Source organism: Lethenteron reissneri, chromosome 34 (assembly GCF_015708825.2).
Source record: "Lethenteron reissneri isolate LAM-NWPU_2019-01 chromosome 34, ASM1570882v1, whole genome shotgun sequence".
Classification (NCBI taxonomy): domain Eukaryota; kingdom Metazoa; phylum Chordata; class Hyperoartia; order Petromyzontiformes; family Petromyzontidae; genus Lethenteron; species Lethenteron reissneri.
The window spans coordinates 16394591-16420439 of record NC_083812.1 but is presented as its reverse complement, the minus strand read 5'-3'; the positions used below and the strand labels follow the sequence as shown (position 1 = coordinate 16420439).

The following is a 25849-nucleotide window of genomic DNA, read 5'->3' as shown; positions in this document are numbered from 1 at the left end:
CAAATAAAAAGAGTACAAATAGTACGGTGGGTGCCATTGTAGACATTTGAATTGGATGGTCTTGAGGCGAGCAGATCGGCGGCCTCTATGCAATGATTTTCGATTAATCCGTTTCCGTTGTGGGTCCGTGACGAGGATGAGAGCAATACCGCCCCATAGTGCCTCGGTTCTGGGTCCGGTTGGCACATTGTGCGGGAGGAGGATCGTGGGGGGGGGGGGGGGGGTTGAGCCGTGTGTGTGACCTAGTGAGACGCTGGGTCACACACACGCTCTTAATGTTACCGCAGTGATCGTGATGTAGTAGCAGCGCACTCCTCTGTCAATCCACTGTTAGATGACGGCCTCTGGACGCCATGCAGGTCGTGGGGGTGCTTGATCATACATCACCACACTGGTCAATGTGTTCAGGCTCATTTATCAGTCCATAAATATAGACATTTTAACAAAGCGCCGTCCTGGTAGAAATCTGCGATAATATATCATCATAGTTGGAAGGTCGATGGTTTAAACATAAGCTTGCCTTCAACGCTTGAACACTACCTATGCAGGTTTGTTTTGTGTGTTAAACAAAGATTTTCTGCTGAAACAACTTTATGTCACTGTATATAATCGCTGAGACTCGCCTCCGCCATGGGAATGTGGATATCACTCCTCCCCTGGTTCAGTGCTGCGAACACGAAATGAGCTCCTTCTGAATGCTCACTTTGAGAGCAGGAAATCGCTTGTTCGTGCGTGACCTCTCGAGCTCCCACGATACCGCCTTCAGTTCCCCGATGCAACAATGCCGTTCGCGGATCATCCCATAGCCAAGGGGATGGGAGATAGCGACACGCGGCCGCTCGGGAACGGTGGAGTGAATGAAGTGGGGGTGGTGAGTGGCGCTTCGGGTGGCGATGCGGGGCGAGCGACACCGGCGCGTGTAATGCACCAAAACAGGATTAGCGGCACTGCCTCGTGTCGAGTAATTGCGGCTGGCGTGGAGTATTGACCTGTCCGCGAGCGGGGGGCTAGACCTACACCAGCACGCCGCCACAGTGGGGACTTTCCTATGCACTTATTGGGTTCCTTAGTTACGAATGCGCGCGCGCGCGTCTGCGTGTGTGGCGCTGAGTGGTGAACGCACTGCGCCACGAGCCCTGGGTAACTGTGTATTTGTTGAACTTATTTTTGCCATGCCGATCGGTCGACTCGGCATAAAGTTAATGCCTTGAATTGACGCTGCCGTCTGCACAATGTATACACCCAGATGGGATTGCATCGCGCAGTTTCTCGTGCTTGAATATCAGCACTGGGGAGACAAATGCGACTGAGTACTCTGCACTCTATTCGCATGTGCTGCTGCGGTTTTAATAGGGGGTTCGCTAGAACACCTTGACGAAGAGGGATCTGTCTGCGTGCGCGTGTGAGCGGTGTCGCTGTGGTTGGCGCACTGCTCACCGAGTTCGTAGCCACGCAGAGCGCGCGCTCTGCTGGTTGGTAGCCTCTGGGGGCGGAGGACCCCTCGACGGGACGTGCATTCACGTCTCGTCGCTGAAAGCCACCGCGCGCTCGACGTACCGCATGTGGATAAGTTAAAGGGGATGGTATTCTAAGGGCGGTACTCGAAGCCAGACGAAGGCCCCGTGTCACAGCTCCATCCAGGGGGTTCGTCTCACCACGCCAGTTTATGGAGCCGCGTGAGACGTGGCCGGTTGTTCGTGTGACAGTTTTCCGTTCCTAACGACTTGGCTGCAAGAATCTTGAGTCTGATCACTTTTAGCTGAATTATCGAAGAGGCTGTAAGAATCATATCGGTGTGTGTGTATATATATATATGATGAGTGGGGAGCGGTATGGTAGCGGTTAGCGTGTTGCGCTACGAACCTGGCGACCAGAGTTCAATTCCCGCTCACGACCAACACCAGTGGCGATTATCTGAACCGGCCCTGGGCTTCCCGTAGGTCGACTCAGACTCAAATAAGTACCTGGTGCGGTGTGTAAACATCGCTACTAGGCAGACAAAGGCGGTCGGGCGAGGTGCTAGCCCCCAACAGTGTGTCAAGGCAGGCTATACGGGGGATCTATGTCTTTGTATGATGTGCCCTTGATTGGTCAAGGATTGCTTGCTCAAAACTCCCCGTTCCTTTTCCGCAAATCGCGCGATAAATACAAATGCGGTGTTAATAATTTTACAAATGTAGCCATTGTGTTTTTTGTCAGCGTGGAAAAAGGTTAGCCTTGAGGCTACTGCTCACTTAAATTATATTTCATCGGCAATATATTCGGTCTTATTTTTTGGTTCTTTCGGTAAAGGCACGTATATAGAAAAAAGAATAATAAAAATAAAGTGAATAAAAAAAACAAAAAAAAACACTGATGTAGACTGTAGCAATGGTTCTTAATCGAAGTGAGTGTACTGGCAGTCTATAATGTAGACTGTAGCCTAGTTATTAAGCTGGGCTAGTGTACTGGCAGTCTATAATGTAGACTGTAGCCTAGTTATTTAACCTCGGTGAGCGTACTGGCAGTCTATAATGTAGACTGTAGCCTAGTTCTTTAACCTCGGTGAGCGTACTGGCAGTCTATAATGTAGACTGTAGCCTGGTTCTTAACCTCGGTGAGTGTACTGGCAGTCTATAATGTAGACTGTGGCCTGTTTTTTTAAGCTGGTAAGCGCATTGCAGTCTATGCTGTAGACTGTAGCAATGGTTATTAAACTGAGTGAGCGTACTGGCAGTCTATAATGTAGACTGTAGCCTGGTTTTTAACCTTAGTGAGTATACTGGCAGTATATAATGTAGACTGCAGCCTGGTTATTAACTTGAGTGAGCGTACTGGCAGTCTATAATGTAGACTTAATTTGGTTCTCTCAATAAAAAAATAGTAAGAACAAGTGTGCGAATGTTTTTCATCAAACAGTGAATGACAAAGGGCTGTAAATTAATATAAGATGATATGCGGCACGTATCAAATACCAATGTCATTGTTTTAAATCTTCGCAATCACGTTAAAATACTTTCAGCGCTCGCCACATTATGATATGAGAGCCAAAACGCATGCGGAAACAAATATCAGTTGGCGCCCATTAAACACCGTCCCTCCCACCACGAATCTCAGGATATGCCGACCTTCCCTACAAGTGCTGTCACTCACAGAGATGCAGCTCGTCTCAGAAGGCCGTGAGCGCATGCGCCCCGTGGTCCCGCGATGGGTTTGTTGATCAAAGACCGCTTGCTTGTGCTACCATGCAGAGTTTTATGGGGTTTTTAAAAATTCTTAAATCTTTGGGGATAGATCCAATGATGGACGCTCGCGGTGGCTCTTACTCCTAACGCGTGCGTCGAAGTCATTGTCCGCTAGGGAGGGAAAATCCATAAGACGCAGCAACAGCAGCGTCTGCAAACTGTGGCGGACGCGCAGCGTGGCCCTGGGGAGACGCATTGATCCGCGCGGAGGAAGCGGCAGCGGCGCCGCCGCCTTTGATTTGCCGAGCCACGAGCCGCGAAAGGGTTCACGCGTGTTGTGCCAATGGAGGCGATGATCGCTGTTGGGTGACCGATGCACACATCCAATGGTGTTCTAGAAGGGTTACAAAGCTCAATTGCCAGACAGCATCACTAGAGTCGGCTCATGTCGAGAAACATATTATCAGGATTGTTTGGTGCTTCGGGGCAGGGTCAGCCCTTACGTTCTACATTGTTCTGAGTTTTGTGCAGAACACTTACACATCTACAGTACCACCACCATCATCATTAACTCGCTACTCGTGGAGCTGCGAAACTCAAGTCGCCGGCACGAAGCACGTGTTGGCGCCGTGTGTTATGCCGCATGGGTAAAGATAGGCGCAGCTATTCAGTGTCTCTAGTTGACGTGATTCTTTTCATCTTGGAATAAACGTAATAAGGGGTCACCGTACAGATGAGCACAATTGATGGTGCACCGCACGTTTGCTGAGTACAAGGTACCAGTTGCTGGAGGGACTCGAGTGTGGAACGCAGCAGAGTTGTGTACATCGAGAGGGAAATCACTGACGGCGGACCGGGATCAGCATTATTAGCATCACAGTCGAGCGAGAATATGACGGGAGGGTTTTTTTGTTGGAAATACAATTGTAAAGAAAAGCGAGAGAGTAATGTAGCAACAGAATAACGTACAAGTGGAACGTTTTCGATGGGTGCGTATTACCTGCCACGACGATACACGGGTCGGAAACACGTCGACTGACACAAACCACGGAAGCCAAGCTGAAATGCGTGCAAAAAAGTACTGGGAGGTTCATGTTCCGATTTACACCGAGGGAGCGAAAAGAACACGTGGATCAGAGAACTCACTCAAATTAGAGACGTCGTGCATGTATGTGTCTACCATATTGATTATTGGGAACAAAATATCGGGTCATACATCGCCAGAAGGGATGATGATTGGCCAATGGCCAAGACTAATGACGCAATGGTAGCCAATGGAGAGAACACGCCGGAAAGCCATGACCCTACGCGGAGATAGAGCGACGAGATCGGGTCATGCGCGCGAGCGAGATGGATTGTGGCGACATGTTGGGAGGCCTTCATCCAGCAGTGGATAGATGATATCTGCCGTTGCAGATGAGCACTTAAACTGCGCTGATGGTAACCGATTATGGGAGGAGCAGCACTTTAATGTCAGTATTAATTTCCTTATTTTATTGTAAAATCATTTATTAAATGTCTGTTTCGAAGCATTCGATACGTCATTGAAACCCTAATTGAACAACCAAATGTTACAATTGTAAGGCTACATGGAACAGTACACGTTACAGACGGGTATTACAAGAAGTATTAAATACACTCACAAACGTGGGGCTTAATCTCTCACTCGATGTTTTTTTCCTGAACGCTGCTAGGCCGGTTTGGAGTAGGGATTATCGGAACAAGGCACTACCACTAGATTACAAGGTTACACATATCCATAACACTCCGATATTATCGTACCCGATACTGGACGTGACCTGTACAAATAATTCCCCTGACAAAGTTGCGAACTGACGCGCACTGGTCAACACAGAAAACACTTTCACACACACACACAGAGTTGTGATCAACAAATAAACCAAGCTCGCTCCAACAGCCCAACTCGCCCTCTCTGAGCTGGAGAAGTTGTCGGTCTCGCGCTGGCTTGTGCGTCTGTGTGTGTACATGCCACGGGGAGTGCGAGTCATTGTGCGGCGACACGATGCAGTCGAAGCCAAGGGCTTTTGTGCCACGCGTAATGGATTGGGCTGGGAGTCGCGTGTCGCCTCGCACGCGCGAGCGAGACATACGGGAGGCAGCCACGACGCCGCAGACGGTGGGTGCGCCGAGCACGGAGAGCACGCGTGGAAATTATAGCCACGGTTTATACAGCGGCCCCCTCCACGGAGCAGCGAGACAAAGGCTCCGCACGGGGAGGAGACGGGGGTGTGTGGGATGGAGGAGCCTTCGCTTGGGGGAGCTGGCGGGGTTAGCGCTGTGCGGTGTGAGTAGGGGTTGAACTATCGCAAACGCGAGACAAAGGCGGGCGTCCTCATTCACTTTTCATTACAGTATATTGTTATTTCTGGGGTGTTCACCCCCACCGCGCCACCCCTCCGTGCCCCCCCCCCACCCCGCTCCCTATTCTGCACGGCCCGTGTCGCTTAATCGATCGATTGGGCCGACAACAGGTTGGAGGTGGTGCGAGCGAGTTAATTAAAAAGGGCGTCCCGCCGCCAAGGTCCCGTGTCCCATTCGACACGGGGCGGCCTCTCAATGCGCGGAGTGACGTGGGCTGGCGACTTCGCTGCCGAGCGCAGACTCCGAACTCACCCGGCAACCGGTGCCGGGCAACATCGACACAGCCGGAGAGCCCGCCAGCCAGCCAGCTCGCTCAGCCGTCCCACGCCTCAGGATGGGGTCCCCGGTCTGCACCCCCATCCCCTCCTCCCCACCTCGTCAACCCCTCCACCCACCTCTCACCCGTCCCGCGACAGCCAACACTGCCCCCCGCGGTTTGTCCACTTTCCTGCTCGCGTCCATCACTGCGTGCTGGTCTGAATGTGAACTAGGGGGGCAGTTGGGGTGGGTGGGGGGAGAAATCGCAAAACGAGCAACGTGCTCTGCTAAGATACCCACGGAAGCCTCCCTGAGTCGAGAGAATCTCGGTTTGGCAGTGTTGTGCATCGATAAACAGGACCCTGGTAAATGTGCTCATCAAAGAGTGTTTAGCATGTGGGAATAACGTGGACATCTTGAATAAAGACGCCACGCTATGAGATGGACTGATAGTCAAACCCCCCGCACCATGGAATTAAATAATGCATTGCTCTAACATGCAAAGTATAATAAATGGTAATTAGTATACAGTGTTTGATTTCAGCAAGAACAGTCCTGAACACTGTTCATAAAATTGTTGGCTACGCCACGTCAGTCTCTTTATTGTGTTCACGTCATCCTACGATCGTGGCAGACCACGTGCGTGAATAACGCGTAGGGTTACCAGATATGTCCCCGAAAGACAGCACTAGGGAATATAGATCACAATGATATAGGATTATTATGGATAGATTAAACTTCTACTCTCGTGGCAGTGCCATACGCCGATAATACTGACACCAAGGCAGCCGAGTTGCGTTCCGCAACATGTCGAGTGAAATGATGAGCCCTCTTTAATATATTCATGACTCCGTGACGGAAGAAGTCAAATTATGCACTAGTTCTGTAGTATTCCTCCTATTAATCTGGTGTCAAATAAAAACACATCTGGGCGGCGGGGTGGTGACGCAGTGGTAACGCTAGTGCCTCATAGCAAGGAGGACCTGGGTTCGATTCCCGACTCAGGTGCCTTTTTCTGGAGTGTGTATGTTCTCCCCCCGTTTTGCATGGGTTTACCCCAGGTGCCTACCCCATGTAACTGATATCGACCAAGACATCCTAATGCTATGCACTTAACTGAAAAAGACTTAAATTGGGACTAAACAGATCAAAATCACCCCCGACTGTGAAATCTTGGCAGGATCCTCCGTGGGACGTTCTTGGGTAAACACGCGTCATATTTAAATAGTTTCCGACTGCATAGCGGTGGCCAGAGGATGCCTTTATATTGATGGAATTATTTAATCTATTCGTGCAGTGTTTTTTGTTCCCCTCTTTTAGCGTGCGGTTTTCTCTGGGCACTCCGCTTCCTACCACTCGCGTGTACAACACCAAACAACTCTCCCGAACGTCACGCCCTCCCTGACAAGCCTGGAGGGTCTCATGAAGTCAACGCGTGATGCCCACGTGCACGGGTACGAAAGCAACAAATGCTGCCACACGGAACCACTGCCGCATTGGTGGACAGCAGAAGTTGGATATCGGGTATGGGGGATATCAAGGGCAAAGGGGACAGGGGATGTCTCAAGGCTGCTGGATGTGTCCCCTTTCAGTTTACTTCACGAGCCCCCTCGACTCCGCGATCGGGCCCACGTGGACCAATTGCATCCTGACACCCAATATTACAAAACAATAATGGCGTCTCAATGGGCTCTCATCCTACTATAAAGTTCATATTTACGAAACAGACCAAACACATGCTTCACCGCGCTGGTGAGTGCGGGTTGGTGAAGCGTGGGCAGGCCCATGACCACCGGTCGTATTTTTGCACGCGTCGCTTTGTGTGCAGCGAGCCCCAGACTGTGGACACCGCAAGCAGTGGCCGCCTTGAGAAGTAGGAGGCTGGCGAGCAGTGACGGTCGGGGTTGGGGGGGGGGCGCCACCGCGTGGCCACGCGCCTCCGGTGGGCAGCGACGGGCCCCGCGGTGGCGCTGCTCCGCTGCCACCTGCTGGGCGCTCTGTGAATGAGCGACGCGGCTGGGGTCGCGCCTCTCTCTCGAGTGGCCACCACGGGGGCAAGCGCACGGATTGATTGATCGTGGTTGTGACGGAAGCAAGCGCAGCGATGTCCAGTTCAGATCAGCACCGAGGCAATCGCTAATCTCCGAGTTTACAGTCCTGAGCCACTGGTGGAAATTCTACATTCCTACGGCCACGCGAGTGACAGCCACTGTTGAATTCTCCAGTGGCTACTTGTTTTTTGTTAATCGACCTCGTAAGGAGTATGGGCTGAGTGAACCCCAATAACCAGGATTTGAATTCGCAACATTCCTGCGAGAATTTTAACTTTTTCCGCTGAGCCCTCCGGGTGGATACCATTGGTCTGAACCATGACAAACAATCAACTGAGTCCTTTATATTCTAAACGTGGATATACTTGTCAGAGGTCTGTTTTGCTGTGTTCCGGTTTTTTTAACGATATGAACATTACGATAAGTCCGGCAACCAAAAAAACAAGAAGAGCCATTTTTTTTAATTCGGTAAAAAACACAATATGTAAAGAGCCACAATGCACGTGAATACGAGACGGTCGTCCTGAATAACGTCACGAAACAGTCCTTAATGAGCCGCATGTCGTTCCGGAGCCGAAAGCTGCCGACCCCTGCCCGTGGTAAAGTGGACTTCCATGGTGAACTCGATTTACAGAGAAAACTGGACTTCCATGGTCAACTGATCTTCGTGGTGAATTGGATTTCCATGGTGAACTGGACTCCCGTGGTAAACTGGACTTCCATAGTGAACTGGACTTTCATGGTAAACTGAACGTCCATGGTGAACTGGATTTCCAAGGTAAACTGGACTTCTAAGGTAAACTGGACTTCCATTGTGAACTGGATTTCCATGGTGAATTGGATTTCCATGGTGAACTGGACTCCCGTGGTAAATTGGACTTCCAAGGTAAACTGGACTTCTATGGTGAACTGGACTTTCATGGTAAACTGTGCTTTCACGGTTAACTGGACTTCCATGGTGAACTGGACTTTCACGGTGAACTGGACTTCCATAGAGAACTGGACTTCCATGGTAAACTGTGCTTTCACGGTTAACTGGACTTCCATGGTGAACTGGACTTTCATGGTAAACTGTGCTTTCACGGTTAACTGGACTTCCATGGTGAACTGGACTTTCACGGTGAACTGGACTTCCATAGAGAACTGGACTTCCATGGTAAACTGGACTTTCACAGTGAACTGGACTTCCGAGGTAAACTGGACGTCCATGGTGAACTGGGCTTTTGTGGTATCTTGGACTTCCATGGTGAACTAGACTTTCACGGTGAACTGGACTTCCATGGTAAACTGGACTTCCATGGTGAACTGAACTTCCATGGTGAACTGGACTTCCCTGTTCAGGGGACGGCAACCAAAATAACAAGAAGAACCTTTTTTATCATTTCAAGAGTCGCACTGCAGTCCTTAAAAGAGCCACATTGCGGGTCCGGAGCCGAAGGTTGCCGACCGCTGCACTATATGGTCCAGGTATTTTTTTAATCTCGATGGGTCCTTACCTGAAGGTCATAAGTGCCAGGCTGTCCCCCGCCCCCCCTCAAAATTGTGTGGATATTATCCGTGACCTCGTAAAACAGCAATGCAAAACAGACACGGCTACGTTCCCTGAATGTGAGACTCAAACGCTTTGTGTTGCGACGTTCCACACGGCTCTGCCGCACACGCATCACACTTCACACGGAGTAAAATAAAACTGCAACCGTCAGAACTGAACCGTGGAAAGAACAGCAAAAATAACCGTGGGTTTAAATGATATGTAAATATTTATTTCACAATATTCAAAAATAAGTCTCATTAAAACAGCGTTATTATTTCAATGTTGACAAATTAAATATCCTACAGATAGTTTAGTTCAATGCCAATAGGGAGACTACATATTTTAATAGGAAAAGTGTGGCTTTTTCATATGGAATGTATATGCACTTGTGAGACAAAGTTAAAATACATACATCTAAGCATAGTACTGGTACAATATTGAAAGATAGCAGTGCACGTATATGACTGCATGACAGCATATTTTAATTAAACACTAACCATCAGCAAATGCTATCCTAATCAACTTCAAGAGGGATGTCAAAATAGTTAATATAATCTTGCAAAGATCCTTTGAAACATTTTCAAAGGAAGACAAACCCTCATCACCAGTTGCTCTTCTCGTGCCAATACGCCCCGAGGCCTGTGCGTGCCAGCTTGTCCCACGTAAGCCTTGAGAGCTTCGCTCGTGACAAACGGCTCTCATGAGAGTTACAGGTCGCACCGTAGCGCTCCTGCCGCATCGCTGCAGTGACGTCAAGTTAATAGCTACAGCAGCTATGCACCAATGACATCACTTTATCATGCTTGTAAGTCAATTTAAAAGTCTTAATTTCCGTTCACAGAGTTGTAACTTGTGCCTGGGTACGGATCGACACAAGACAGCGCTTTTGGTGGGTTGCATCTTCCTTCAAGCGAGTAAACGATTTTACAGTTGTAAACAGTTCTGCTTTACTGGTTTCAAACATTTCTGAAAGCCAATGGCTCTGGTCCTTTGTGTTGTTCGCTAACTTGGCCCCGACCATGCCTATGCTCGAGCAGTCGTTCACTGAGTCGTAACAGTTTTTACATGACCACAAGGTCACGACGTCACCGTGTGGTTCAGTAAGGCGCACAAGAGTGGGCCATCTTAGACGTATGCTTTCACACGTGATCTCTGGGTATATTTTCATAGATTTAACCTCAGGAATCGCTCACACCATAGATCACATTCCCACTCCTGCAAAAGTGACTTTGGCCTCAATGGGCTCTCACTGGGTAATCAATTACGTTTATGGACATACGCGCACGTTCACAATTATCACCGGCATCGTTCGGAGGAGACCTGTATAAAATGTGAGCGAGCATCTGTTTCGATTTAAAGCTTTCGTGACTGCAGGGATTCATCTTCTTGGTTCTTTCGGTAAAGTCACGTAGAAGGGAAGTAATAAAATAATAAAAATAAAACATAATAAAATAAACTAATTCTCACGACGTTTCGGCTACAACGCAAGCAGCCGTCTTCAGGTGAAGAATGAGACAATGCCAAGCTAGGAGCTTATATATAAGCTGAGTTGGAGGTGGGAGAAGAGCGCCTTAACAAAAAGAATGTGCATATCAAGAGGAATTTAGCATATTCATGGGAAATGCGTAGGAGGTGGGCGGGGGGGGGGTTCAAATTCATATTATGCCCATGTATTATGCAGGATCAACAGCACAAAGGGAGGGTGCAGGGAGTAGCATTAACAAAGGAAAAGAATGTTAATAGTATGTAGCTGCAGTTACTAAACAACCACGTAGAAAACTAAAGTATAAACTACATAGCATCATCAGTATACTTACTATACTCTACAATAAGCTGAGTTACTAACAGAAAGTAATGCATTACAATTCTACGTCGTAAAAATTATATAATATGCTTCCATCTAAACTTTATTCTCTTATATCACATGAGCATACACCGTACTATATACTGCCATAGACAAACCCAACATTAAATTATAAACTGTATTGCTATAAACCATAGTATAATATTTATATGCTTAATACAATGTACAAAGTAATATATAGTATCGTAATTGTATAGTAAACATATAGCAGTGTGATACACATTAGGGTGGGTAGAATAATACATAGTGTTATATTAAAATGTATAAGGTGGTTTATAGCAATACAGTATATAATTGAAATTTGGGTTTGTCTATGGCAGTATATAGTACGGTGTATGCTCGTGTGATGTAAGAGAATAAAGTTTAGATGGAAGCATATTATATAATTTTTACGACGTAGAATTGTAATGTATTACTTGCTGTTAGTAACTCAGCTTATTGTAGAGTATAGTAAGTATACTGATGATGCTATGCAGTTTATACTTTAGTTTTTTATGTAGTTTATACTTTAGTTTTCTACGTGGTTGTTTAGTAACTGCAGCTACATACTATTAACATTCCTTTCCTTTGTTAATGCTACTCCCTGCACCCTCCCTTGGTGCTGTTGATCCTGCATAATGCATGGGCATAATATTAATTTGAAACCCCCCCGCCCACCCCCTACGCATTTCCCATGAATATGCTAAATTCCTCTTGATATGCACATTCTTTTTGTTAAGGCGCTCTTCTCCCACCTCCAACTCAGCTTATATATAAGCTCCTAGCTTGGCATTGTCTCATTCTTCACCTGAAGACGGCTGCTTGCGTTGTAGCCGAAACGTCGTGAGAATTAGTTTAATTTATTATGTTTTATTTTTATTATTTTATTACTTCCCTTCTACGTGACTTTACCGAAAGAACCAAGAAGAAGGAGCATCTGTTTGTTGTACACGACCCTTGCGTGCTCTGCATTTCTCCGGTCAGAGTTCTGTGACCTCGAGGATCTCCTGTCCGGCGGCGATGATGCTCTTGTTGATGGGGATGGTGCACGTGGTCGAGTTCTCCAAGCCGCTGACGCCCTTGGCCGTGTGCGCCCCCTTGGCCGTGTGCGCCCCCCGACCGTCGCACGGTCTGTAGCGGTGAGCGGGCGTCGACTTGGCCGACTCGCCGTAGCCCTCGTCGGTGCGCACCGTCTCGGAGCTGCGCGCCAGGCCGTCGGCGACCGCCCCGGCCAACCCGGGCCCCGACGCCGACCCCGACCGCGACCTGTCGTGCCCGGCCGCCCGCCCGGCGCCCGCTCGCCGCTCGTCCTCGTGGAGGCTGCCGGGGTCGGAGGTCAGCAGCGTGCCCGTGCTGCCCTGCAGGGCGCGCACCCCCTCCCCTCCGCCAGGAAGCTCCACGGGGGGGTGGTGGCGTAGGCGCAGTGAGGCCACCACCTGCTCGGGGTCCGCCAGCCCATCCCGCTGCTGGTCGCTGCTGCTCGCCGCCTCGTCCGCGTCATCGGATCCCGCTGGTATGAGCTGCGGGGGCGCGAGTGGGGGTGATGGTGTGTTACGGTGCGTCGCGGCGTGGCTCTCGTTTCACATCAAGTTCACGAGAGTGGCCGGGACGGTGCGTCAGCACGCCATGGTTGTCTGCGCCTATTGGGAGACGTGTGTTTTTTGGTTTGTTTTTAAACCCTATTGCCGTATTTTGGGTCATTTTTAAATCCTTTATATTAAGTTCACTTGCTTGCTTGCTTGCGTGCTTACGACCGTGCAAATCTTTCGGTCGTTTTTTAACCCACTTCCCGTGATCCAATCGAGCTGACATTTTGCACACAGACTCGTTGTGCGTGACAATTTATTTTCGTGAAATTTTTTTCTCCAAAATTTTACACTTTTTAGGAAAAAATAATAATATTTAATTACCAATTGCTTAATGGTGGCAGGCAATCATCTGACCCATAGGTGGCAGCCATCTCAAGCCAGAGGACGAGAGGACTCTAGCCGCCACGCATATAAAGGATTTATAGTGAAAAACTTTGTTTTTACGGGTTATACTTTTAAATGTTGCAATAAGTCTCCTGTGAATCTTTAGCATTTGCATTACAGCAGATTGGGCACTCTAATACATTAACCATGTAGAATTAACAGGCAGGAATGGTGTTGTTAGTGACTGTCTATTGAGGATGGCACCGCGCACGAGAGAGTGGTGTGACCAGCACCACACCCAGTGTTGATGTTTACACACCACAGCAGGAAATCGTTTATTCCGCTGTGGCTGGGAATTAAACTCGGGTTTCCGTGTTGGTTGCGCAGCACATGAAACACTGCGTCACCATGCCCCACAACACACGACACAAACACGCAATGATTTCGTCGTGTCGTCTTAACAGACGGTTGGGGAAAGTGCTGTTAGCGAGCCCCTATGAAGGCCAGCATGGCACATGGAGAGGGTGGGTTGCCGGCACCATGCCCGGCCGCTTTTGTCTCCCCAGTGCTAATGTTTGCATACTGCACCAGGTACTCATTTGAAGCTAATTTGACCCAAGTGAGGCCCAGGGATCGATTCCGACATTCGGCACTATTATTGGTCGCAAGCAGGAATTAAGAGAGGTTCGCCGGGTTCACTGTGTTAAGTGTTACTGAACAGCAGTGTTCTTCACTCGATTTCAGATACGGGCCACTTTCGCCGACGAGATATCGGTGGGAGTGATGCCACACCTTTGAAACCATTGGGGTTTGACAGCAGCACGGTGATGGGGGGTGTTTTCACATGCTGTGTATTGTCGGGAGCCACATACAGACACACACGCACGCAGTTCTGGGTAGAATCATGTGGCAGCACGAGGTACAAACGTCAGTCAAGCCCTAGTTGCGCTTCAGCCATGCTGAGTGCACACCGAGCTCACGCGCTGTGGCCATCACACAGGAATGGAGACCAGAACGTTTGGAAATGGGTGACGTGGAATGGGTGAGAGGGTTCGAGAGTCTGGGGGAGTGCGGGAGAGATGGGAGAGGGGGGGAATGCGGGAGACATGGGAGAGGGGGGGAGTGCGCGGGAGAGATGGGAGAGGGGGGGGGAGAGCAGGAGACATGGGAGAGGGGGGGAGTGCGGGAGAGATGGGGGAGAGGGGGAGTGCAGAAGAGGGGGTAGGAGAGGGGGGTGGGGGGGGGGAGTGCGGGGGTAGAGAGGTGGTGTGGGGGGAGGTGCTGGAGTTCGTGCGTTGAGGGTGGGATGGAACCTCGGTGGTGGATGAGCTCTCGGCGATGCTAAGCGACTTGTGCAGCACGCGCGCTGCAAACAACTTTTTGAGGCGCAGGTAGTCGTCCAGCACCACCTTGAGCAGCGAGCCCTTGCGAGGAGCGCAAACACAGATGTGGCAGCAGCAGCAGAAGCGAGTGCGATGGCAGTGGAGCGCAAGCGTGAAGAACAACGGCAATCACAACGGTCGTCATCAACCTCCTACCTCTGTCTCTCTCCTCTGGACGAGCGCCATTGGAAGTTTTTTTTGTAATGCCAAGAATGATATAATAGTTTACAGCCATTTGTTAATCCACTGTTGGATAAAGGCCTCCTTGTGCTGCATCCGCCATGGAAGTTGTTTGACCATACGTCGCTCTACTGGTCAGTACGTGTTGAATCGGGGACCCAGGCCTGGTTCAGATATGACTCAATAATCGTGTTAGCAGCGGCTCGAAATCTAATTCAAGTTAATCACTGCATCATGAGGCAGTGTTAATAACGTGTGATGAGAGTTTTGATTTTCCACACTTGAGTACGTGTGCAATACTGAAGAACATGGAATGGAGTTGGTCACAAAGCCACACATCAAGCAGTTTGTACCCAAAATGTAACAATCCCCTGCCCTCCCCTCATCGCCATCATCTTCCCCACCATTCACACTCACCTCCACCCATCATTCTAACCATAGGTCTCTCTTTAACAAATAATTCCGGTCTCAATGGGCTCTTGCCTGGCTATAACGGTCGTCCAGTCTAGTGGCTCAGCGGTTGAGTGATAGGTAGGTTGGGAGATAACTTGGCAAATGATCCCTCTGGGGTCAATAACATGAATGCCACTGTATGGGGAAGTCAGCGATGGTTGTTCTATTCAGAGACTCGCCCCTGCCATCGGCACGTGGATGTTCTTCCACTGCCTCAGGGCTATATGGTGAGGATCTGGTGAGAGGGAATCGATGTGGTGAGGCAGCTATTGGCGAGCGCACTCCTCTCTCCAAATGGGCAGAAACATGCCGTGGCTTGACTTGGCACGGCGTCGGAGCACATGGCGGCCGTACCTTGACGGGGCCGTCGCGCATGATTTGGCTGAGCCGTGCGATGTTGTCATACTCCTGGATGGCAGCGCGCAGGTAGCGGTCGTCCTCGGATTTGGTGCCTCCTGTCAGCGGATCTCGGCCAAATGTGCCCTGGTGGGGGGGGAAGGGGGTCAAGGGGACGGCTTAATGAACTGAGCAGCGTGGTTTATAATATATGTTTAAGTTAGGCCAAGTGATGATCTGAGCGAATTTGTGCCATAAAGGCCCTCCACCACCCGACGTGACGAAATAGAATGAGTTCCTTTGTTGCTTCCTCTTTTTCTTAATTTGCATGACTTTTGAAAAGCGACGGACGCATTCGTAACGGTGAGTTTATAAAAGTACCCACCTGCAAATCTTGACTTAAAGCTTTAGTGGCTGCAGGAATTCATATTCTTTGGGTCTTTCAGTAAAATCACGTAGATAGGTTCAAAGAAAATAACAAAAAACTACGACGTTTCGATTGCAACACAAGTGGTCGTCATCAGGAAAAGGGGGGTTATCTTCTAAAGACAACTGCTTATAAAGGTTTCACATGGGCGTCGCCCAAATTTCAGCAGCCAATGTTAATGTAAATGGTGGGCAGCGACCGTGGCGGTGATGGGTTTTCCACCAATCAAAGGGCTGCCAGGTAAATAATTAGCATATTAATGTAAGATCGATGAGCATCCTCCACTGCGAGCGCGCCAAGGTGGCTATGCGAATGCAAGAGATTAGCATGGTAATGTGAGAGATTAGCTTAGCATGATAATGGAAGATCGCCGAGCAGAGACCTCGAGGATGGCGCGCGAGGTGGCTGTGTTAGTGTGAGAAATTTAATCTGTTAATATAAAAATTCAGAGCCGAAAATAACTAATATCGGAAGGTGGTAGGATAGCAACATCACAGCCAGTTATGACTCAAACTGGTTAATAGCGTCCTTCCAATGATTGCTCAGTTTGTATCCATCTTCTCGGTTGATATTTTGTCTGTGTCTATATATATGGATGGCTTCGTGAACGAATCTTTGTTGATAGCCAGTGGGTTTGCAAAGTACCTTCGTCTTAGAGAAATCTGTCTGAGACCATACAACCATTCACTGGTAAGACCACCTCAGCTGTACTTAACTAAGCTCACTCGGTATCGTTAATTAAGGACATCTCACTATTTCCAGGTGATTTGCTCGTTCGTTTCGATGTGGTTTACCAAAGTTCCTGTGCCTGACACCATTGCAATCATCACAAGTGTGGCAATGGGCCAAGTGGTGATGAGAGTGGTGGATTGTACTTTACCGCCGTCGCACGTAGGCTCGCAGAGAGACCCACAGTCTTGCGTCGCAAAGCTTAGACTCACAGTAAAACTTGAGGCGTGATTCGGCTGTTATAAAGTTAATGCATTTCGGATGTGAAATGAAGCAAACAAAATAAAACAAGCCTCTTGCTAATATATCATGAACAACAACTTGTGCTCTTGGTAACATGAATACTCAAGGCAGGGAAACATAGGAGCTATGTAAAAATTTATGTATATGTACCAATTATAAATATTAGTTTGTGTTGATGGTTTATTATTTATTGATGCTTGTTTGCCCAGGAAGGCCTCACCGAGTCTCAAGAATTTGTCAGGAGGGTCCTGCCAAGTGTTTTTCAGGAGGGGCGGCGATGTTGCTGCATGTTTCAGCCAATTTATTAATTTGCAGGCAAATCCATAATAAATATTTTTTTGGGTTAAATATAAATGCTTCGTTAAATCCACCACCACGCAACACAGCCAATTAGTAAAGTTTGTGATGTAAACAAAACATGCTAATTAGTTACTAGTTCAGCACACTGGTGTGTTGGAGAGTAAATCCACAATATTTACAATTTGAGTACGATGGCGGGTTTAACGACACATTTATATTAACGAGATCTAACCCAAAAAAAACTCTATTATGGATAATATCGGTCGCGAAAACCTACATATTAAACTTGCAGGTAAATTTTCACCAGTGGGATGTTTTGGCCACCAGTTACATTGAATTATTTTTTGTTTGCCATGGGAGAAAACCGTAGAATCAAGAATAAACCAATGCAGAAGAACAGGGGAGAACTTACAAGCTCCGCCGTATGTATGTTGAACTTTTATTGCATCGTACGCAGCCAACTGCGCTAATTGGAGGTGCTCGCTCACATACGCATGTTGCAACATACAAACTCCACACGGAACAGCGTCCGAGTCGGGAATCGAACCGAGGCCCTCTATGAGGCACGATTGTTACCGCTGTGTCATCCGATAGATCATCAACATGGTGAAGGTCAGGGCTCGGTGGGAGGGAGGCAGGGAGGGTGGGAGGCAGGGAGCAGACACGTTACTGTGACGGCGCCAGCGCCTGCTGTAGCGAGGATGAGATGGGCGTTTTAACGGCATCGTTAATTCCTGCGCGATGTGCGTCAGTGTGGTGGCGGCATGGCGCAGTGGTAACGCTCGCGCCGCTTCACAGTAATAAGGGCATGGGTGACTCGGGCCCCTTTCTGCGTGCAGTTTGCATGTCCTCCCCCTGTTCTGTCATGGGTTTCCTTCGAGTTCTCCGATTTCCTTCCATCGCTGAAAAAAAGTATCCAATGTGACTGGTATTGGCCAAACATACCCATGCCGAAAAACAGCCTGGAAACTACTTAATTTCATACACAGTAGCAACAACTAGGCAGGAACCCTCTGAAAAATAATAATCTTGAGACTCTGTGAGGCTTCCCTGAGTAAACAATCACGATGGTAATAATAATCCACCACGAAAGTGCAACGTACATATTGTACCGAGTCACGACCACAAGACTCACGTGGGTCTTGGCGGGGCTGTTCCACAGCTCGGTGATGTCGCTGAGGTTGTCCGGAAGGCCATCGTCGTGCTCGGCCTGCGCCGCCAGCTCCATGTCGCGGTAGTACGGGTCGAGCCACACCGGGTTGGCCCTGCGCGCCCACACGGACACTTCACAGCCGCCGCTGCTCGGGCGACGGTGGACGACAGCGACCCGACCGCCCCAGCCCGTTGTTGTCGGTCCGTCATTGGGTGAGGGCCTCCCACACGCCAAAGCGGGCCATGGGGGCTATCCGATCACACTTCACCATCAGTGCGATCAGCTATCCGATCACACTTCACCATCAGTGCGATCAGCTATCCGATCACACATCACCGTCAGGAGAATCGGCTATCCGATCGCACTACACCCGTTCCTCCCATTAACATGGTCGGCTATGTACGGTGCGAAAGAAGTTCAGCATACAAAGATCCCCCCCATATAGCGTTAACAGACTGTTGGGGCAAGTGCTGTTTGCAAGTAGCGCCTATGAAGGCCGGTACGGCACACTAGGGGGTGGGTGGCCAGCACCACGCCCGGCTACTTTTGTCTCCCTAGTGGCGATGTTTACACGCCGCACCAGGCACTCATTTGAGGCTGAGTCGATTGGAAGAGGTCCAGGACCGGTTCAGATAATCGTCACTGGTGTTGATCGTGAGCGAGAATGGAAACCGGGTCGCTGTTTTCGCAGTGCAGCGCACTAATAGCTACACTACATATACAGTGTGGGTTGATGATACAAGAATGGATTCTTCCGTACTGCCCTCTGCTGTCTACAACACAGCCCCACTGCCCATGACTGTGTGCACAATGGACACCCAATCTGAGCACCACCCGGGCTCAACCCTGCTTAGCGTCTCAGATCTGACGGGATTGGGCGCATTGCATGTGATATTGGCCTGAGACGTCCCGACACGCTCGCTCGGAGCTTTAGTCTTGGAATAACGCTGATTGAATTACATCTCGTGCCTTTTAATGTCAATGCCGTGGGATCGCTACCAATGTCACTGCCTTTGAAGCCGAGATAACGACAGCAGAATCACGAGTCGAATTCGGCAGCCTGTGACGTAGACCAATATGGTGATTTATTTTGCGCATCTTCTTTCCAAAATTGTTTTGAGCAATCACTCCAGTCTTGGGCCTCGATTACTCACTATATTATTGTCTGCCTTTACAGTATCCTCCAAACACTTTCGTGTCGTCCCTTTACACGCTATGAGTAGAGCTACATCTGTAACTTGGTGATGCCATTGCATTATACGCCAGCCCGTTGATGGCGGCGCATGCTGTGTGCAACTCACAATCAGACGGTATGGAGCTCAAGACTCAGTCCGGAGTCAACTCACACCTTCATCCCTCTGAGTTCTATAAAACGTATACCACTTAATGGGAAGTATACATGGTTTCACTCAGTCCGAGCATAGGAATGTAGAATTTCCAGCTCTGACTCAGGGCTACAAACGGGAGATGCGACCCTGGCGCGCTCATCAAAGCAGGAAACCACTTTCACTTCGCATCGCGTTACGCGCTTGCCTGCAGGATAACGCTTCCGTTATCGCTTTCAGCTTGTAGACTGTGCGTTCAGACCACGGCGTCAGTGCGACTGACACTGCAACAGTGGCAATAAATGGCCTCAGTGGCTGCGAGAGAACTGGCATTGAGGAGAGAGACAGAAGGATCGTCCGACTTGCCCCTCCACGGCGAACTTGTTTGTGTTGGGCATGTTGTCCAGGATGTCCATGAAGCCCTGCTGGTTGCCTTGAGTGCACAGGGGTCATGGGGTCAAATGCACAGAGAATGGATTTATGAGACGGGGGCTTAAAGGGGCCTCGCTTGAATGAGCGACCCGAACGAAACGATGCGCAGGCGATGTTCGCTCACCGAGAGAGCCAGCAACGATGGCTCTTAGCTTCCGCTTGTGACTGAAAAAGACGAACACACACACGCACGCACGCAACCGCTAACGCTGTATGCTCTGCACTAACATGGTCACAAGTGGCAGTTCGGAAATGCCGTAATGCCATGTTTCATGCAACAGTTTGGTTTAGTCTTGTGGCATTGTAATGGTGAGCACGCTGGACTTGCCATCCAGAAGTTGCCAATTCGATTCAATCTCCCAACAGTTGAAACAACGTGCACACTTCCTAACTCCCCACGCGCCCACCTGTGTCCACCGGGCAGTACAAATGAGTTCGCCGCAGGTAGTAGATGACAAGTCACGTACGGAGAGGTCAAATGCAGGTACCCCTGCCTGTCTCAAATGCCTGGCCAGAGTGCAGTGTGTAAAGAGTGGCCACAACCCTCCGGATTTCCCTGCACATGATGTCATATTGGCTATTGGCTTATCCAGCAAGTGTGCTCAGCGCTAGAGGCCACGCACGGGTGTGGGCACTGCCAACGTGTTTGTGGTGCGGGCAGCAACACGAATCCGCGACGCGGGAAGTCGGACGACTCACGTGGTCCTGTAGTACCAGTTCATGACCACGAGGATAGCAATCACCAGGACGAGCAGAATGGCCAGGATGACGACGGCCATCTGACCCGAGGCAACACGCAGAGCACACGTCAGCCACGGGCAGCTCCGAGACAGCGGCGAGTGTGGGCAGGGTCGTGCGGGGTGAATCTCCTTGATTTATTGATTTGACAGTTTTTGTCTACGCGGGTAAGAAGCATTCTGCCTGAAGCTGTTGTTTTACGAGAATGACCCACGGAGGGACCCTTAGTGGAAAAACAGAAAGTTGCAGCAGCGAATAAATCACATTGCAGACACTGGTGAGGGGTCCCAGCTACCACGAGGTGTGCGTGTGGCTGAATCCGTGAGACACGAGTCCGTAGCTCACCCGGTGAGGGGTGTGAACTCACCTGTAGGGAGGTGAGGTCGTCGGACTTAGTGGCCACGACGGCCGGCTGAACGTCGAGCACGTTGTAATTCCGGAAGAGGTTCTTGAGCTGCTCCTTGTTGTCATCGATGAGAGCGATTACCCTGATGCGTCACAGCAAATGCTTACATTATCATCATCGTCGTCGTCAACATCGTCATCATCGCTACTGTCGCTGTTGTCTTAATCGTCATCACCGATGTCATGGATTACCATTGTTATCATTCGTCAATGACAATATATGTTATCATCTATCACGAGTAACATCCTTGCCATTGTCGGCATCATCAATGACTATAACCACACGGACAATTGTCACTGATGTCATTGACATGACAATCATCATCATCACCACTACCATCATCCATCATTCACTACCCATTTATAAAAAAAGATTAAGGCTCAGTGTGCAGTAATTCATAATAAACTGTAATTTCATGGGTAATTCCTCCCTCTCTGCTCGTGATCCTCACACGATGCTCACTCACTCACCTGCTAACATCCATGATTTGATTGGTGTATTTGTTGACGACGTGGATGAGAACGTCCGACTGGGCGAAGTTCACCCGCCCGTTACTGTCCACGTGGTACTGGGAAAGAGGCCGTGAAATTGTTAAGTTATAGTCAACATATGGACGTATTAGCGGTACACCGGTGCAGCATAACACACCGGTCCTCATAAAACAGTCTAAAAATCTAAATTTAATTCAGCAAATCTGTTTTATCAGTCTTTAATTGATGCTGTCACCAATTTTGACGCGATTTGAAGGTTTATTCAGTCTACTGACACTTGCTTAAAAAGGTCAATAATGACCGCTGATTTGGGTCCTTTGAATCGAGGAACCGTCCAACCAAATCTAGGGCACGAGAAGTCAAATCTGCCTTTGGAACACGGAGCAGCCAATCGTCATCAGGCTGGGTACTGCTAAACGGCAATAAAACTGTGAAGCACCATTGGAACCTCCTTTGCCAGTAGCAAAATATGATAATTGGCTTTTTATCCTTTTATCTGGCAACAAAACTGACACCTTTTTTACAAGGAGTCATGTTTGCATTGACCACAATACCTGCTGTCATCTGGTCCAACACCATGTTAGACTAGGCTCTAAGAAAAGCTGTCTCGGGTGTGGACCAATCAATTTCAAGGACAGTGCATACATTATCAGAGTTGTGTTTTTTTGTTTGCATTTCGACCGCAAGTATTGTGATCAATGCAACCATGACTCCTTGTAAAAAAGGTGTCAGTTTTGTTGCCAGATAAAAGGGTAAAAAAATAATTATCAAACTGTGAAGCTTCGTGTTCAGCCGCTCGTAATATTCGTCTTCGGACTGCTACGACATCACGAGAACTGAATTTTACGCACCACCACCCCGCAAGGCTTTATTACCAGAGTTGCAAATCACTGGAAAATAAATCATGATTACAAACGTTTTTTTTTATGCTGCTCACCACCGGTGTACCGCTGATAGATTCATATCACCATCGCTACGATGGAGCGTGAACCAGTGGAGATGTCTATCCGGCTGTCCAGGCATAGCGACCGAACGTGACGGATTCAAGGGTGTTTCTGGGCGGTGGCGAAACCGTGCGGTAGCGTGCTTTGCCGCTTGCTGCAGAGGTTCACGGTTTATCAACGATGAATTTCCGTGTTCACGTCTGCTTCACAGTGGATGTTAAAGTTTCGGTGGCACTATTCGAAAAGTACAGGCCACTGCGTGCTGGCATCATCATCCAACTTTGCCAAATGCTTTGTTTACCTGTAAATCACGCAACGGGATTAGGGCAACATCACCCCCTCCTGTGAAACTACTGCAGACTGTGTCTATCTAACTATAGTAATATCTTTGCACGATAAGAACGGGCCGAATATCACATGTACTAAATCAATATAATTTATATACCCTATATAACGCTCTTCTGGAAATGCCTGTGTAAATTATTTTATAAACTGATAACCATCTCTCCTGTACATTTTAAATCGCGCGACATCTTGCGCGGTGGATATGCGGTGACTTTCGGTTATGCAAGGGAAGTGAAAACAGAGCTCTGCGGTTTTCAGGCTCCAATAGGAACAACTGAGCGCATCGCAAGCGACTGCCCCATTCTCTCCACTCGCTGGGGGAGTCAGACCACTCCGCGGAACTGCGAGTAATGCCATCGATTGGATACTGAATATAGACCCGAAGCTACAGATGTCACAAGCTAGGGTAAGAATTGATCCTGTGAAGTGTATCCGTAGCTATTGTATGCATTGGCTCGAGAGAGCTTTTGCAAAATGGTTTTCAAATGCTCATAATTGATTCGCGAGTTAAAATTCTGGTCAGGGGTTGACTCAACCCATTATCCCCGCACGGTTGCAAGAATATTGCCACTCCGCTCCTGCTGACTCATGACCACCCGTGAAAATGAGCGCTGTTACGTGCGTGGTTTGCGCATTATAAAACCACGACCAACGACCTAGACAACTGCATTTGTGGGGTGGGTGAATTCATCATGTTTACTTCACGCTACAAATAGTTTAATGGGTGACAAGAATGAACATTGTCTGAGATTTCAATAAAAGTGCAATCATTTTCAGTTTGCGGGGGCAAGCATCATGGGTCAAATTGTCGGGGTGGCCTTGACCTAACTGGGCCCACATATACGTTGTGTCGCAGTGGCAGTGTGGCTGGTGTGGGCACTGGCGCAACAAATGAAATGGGATCCGCCACCCCACCCCGTTCTTTTTCCCCGTTTTGTTATGGCCTGGCACTGGGGTCCTCTGGCCCTGTGCAGCCTGCACACTCGGCATCTACAGCCAGCGGCGGCAGCAGAGGCACCTGCACATCGTCGGTGTTGACGATGGCACCCGTGATGTTGGACAGCAGTTTGACGAACTGCTCCTGGAATGCGCGCACGCGCTCCGGAGTCTCGTTGATGACGATCTTGACGCGCTGGTCGTCGCGCAGGATGTACACGCCCACGGTCGCCGTGTCGTTGTGGCCAGCCATGTCGGCCACCACAACCTCGAGCATGAAGTAGCCCGGGCCGTACGCCGTGAAGAGGTCGTACGTGCGCAGGATGCCGTCGCGCCCGCCTGCGCGTGTGCACCGGGAGCGGTAGTGCAGTGGTTAGTGTGCTGCCTTACGAACCGAGCGATCAGAGTTCGATTCCCGCTCACTACCAATAACAGTGGTGGCAGTCCTGGGGATCCCCTGGGTCGACGAATAACTGAGATTAGTACTTTTTGCAGTGTGTAAGCATCAGCACTGTGGAGACAAAGGCGGCCGGGCGTGGTGCTGTTCACCCAAACCCTTGTCCGCCGTGCCGACCTTCATACAGTGAGGGAAAAAAGTATTTGATCCCCTGCTGATTTTGTACGTTTGCTCACTGACAAAGAAATGATCAGTCTATAATTTTAATGGTAGGTTTATTTGAACAATGAGAGACAGAATAACAACAAAAATCCAGAAAAACGCATGTCAAAAATGTTATACATTTATTTGAATTTTAATGAGGGAAATAAGTATTTGACCCCTCTGCAAAACATGACTTAGTACTTGGTGGCAAAACCCTTGTTGGCAATCACAGAGGTCAGACGTTTCTTGTAGTTGGCCACCAGGTTTGCACACATCTCAGGAGGGATTTTGTCCCACTCCTCTTTGCAGATCTTCTCCAAGTCATTAAGGTTTCGAGGCTGACGTTTGGCAACTTGGACCTTCAGCTCCCTCCACAGATTTTCTATGGGATTAAGGTCTGGAGACTGGCTAGGCCAATCCAGGACCTTAATGTGCTTCTTCTTGAGCCACTCCTTTGTTGTCTTGGCCGTGTGTTTTGGGTCATTGTCATGCTGGAATACCCATCCACGACCCATTTCAATGCCCTGGCTGAGGGAAGGAGGTTCTCACCCAAAATTTGACGGTACATGGCCCCGTCCATCGTCCCTTTGATGCGGTGAAGTTGTCCTGTCCCCTTAGCAGAAAAACAACCCCAAAGCATAAAGTTTCCATCTCCATGTTTGACGGTGGGGATGGTGTTCTTGGGGTCATAGGCAGATTCAAGAGCCGAATGGCTCACAGGGCTATACCTAATAAATTAACTTGAACTTGAGCATTCCTCCTCCTCCAAACACGGCGAGTTGAGTTGATGCCAAAGAGCTCCATTTTGGTCTCATCTGACCACAACACTTTCACCCAGTTGTCCTCTGAATCATTCAGATGTTCATTGGCAAACTTCAGACGTGCTTTCTTGAGCAGGGGGACCTTGCGGGCGCTGCAGGATTTCAGTCCTTCACGGCGTAGTGTGTTACCAACTGTTTTCTTGGTGACTACGGTCCCAGCTGCCTTGAGATCATTGACAAGATCCTCCTGTGTAGTTCTGGGCTGATTCCTCACCGTTCTCATGATCATTGCAACTCCACGAGGTGAGATCTTGCATGGAGCCCCAGGCCGAGGGAGATTGACAGTTCTTTTGTGTTTCTCCCATTTGCGAATAATCGCACCAACTGTTGTCACCTTCTCACCAAGCTGCTTGGCAATGGTCTTGTTGCCCATTCCAGCCTTGTGTAGGTCTACAATCTTGTCCCTGACGTCCTTGGAGAGCTCTTTGGTCTTGGCCATGGTGGAGAGTTTGGAATCTGATT

General features: G+C 49.0%; 1 protein-coding gene across 1 annotated transcript in view; it reads right to left on the bottom strand.

The window, feature by feature from the left end:
* Positions 1-12139: 12139 nt before the first annotated feature.
* Positions 12140-25849, bottom strand: part of LOC133350498 (cadherin-23-like) — a 222572-nt gene continuing 208862 nt past the window's right edge. The window contains exons 49-58 of the mRNA XM_061564838.1: positions 24048-24304; positions 21720-21817; positions 21211-21331; positions 20805-20884; positions 20230-20270; positions 20040-20106; positions 18331-18460; positions 15515-15643; positions 14459-14569; positions 12140-12752 (exon numbers count right to left, since the gene is read on the bottom strand). Coding sequence (XP_061420822.1) covers positions 12213-12752; positions 14459-14569; positions 15515-15643; positions 18331-18460; positions 20040-20106; positions 20230-20270; positions 20805-20884; positions 21211-21331; positions 21720-21817; positions 24048-24304 — 1574 coding nt within the window. The 3' untranslated portion in view covers positions 12140-12212. The remainder of the gene's footprint in view (positions 12753-14458; positions 14570-15514; positions 15644-18330; positions 18461-20039; positions 20107-20229; positions 20271-20804; positions 20885-21210; positions 21332-21719; positions 21818-24047; positions 24305-25849) is intronic.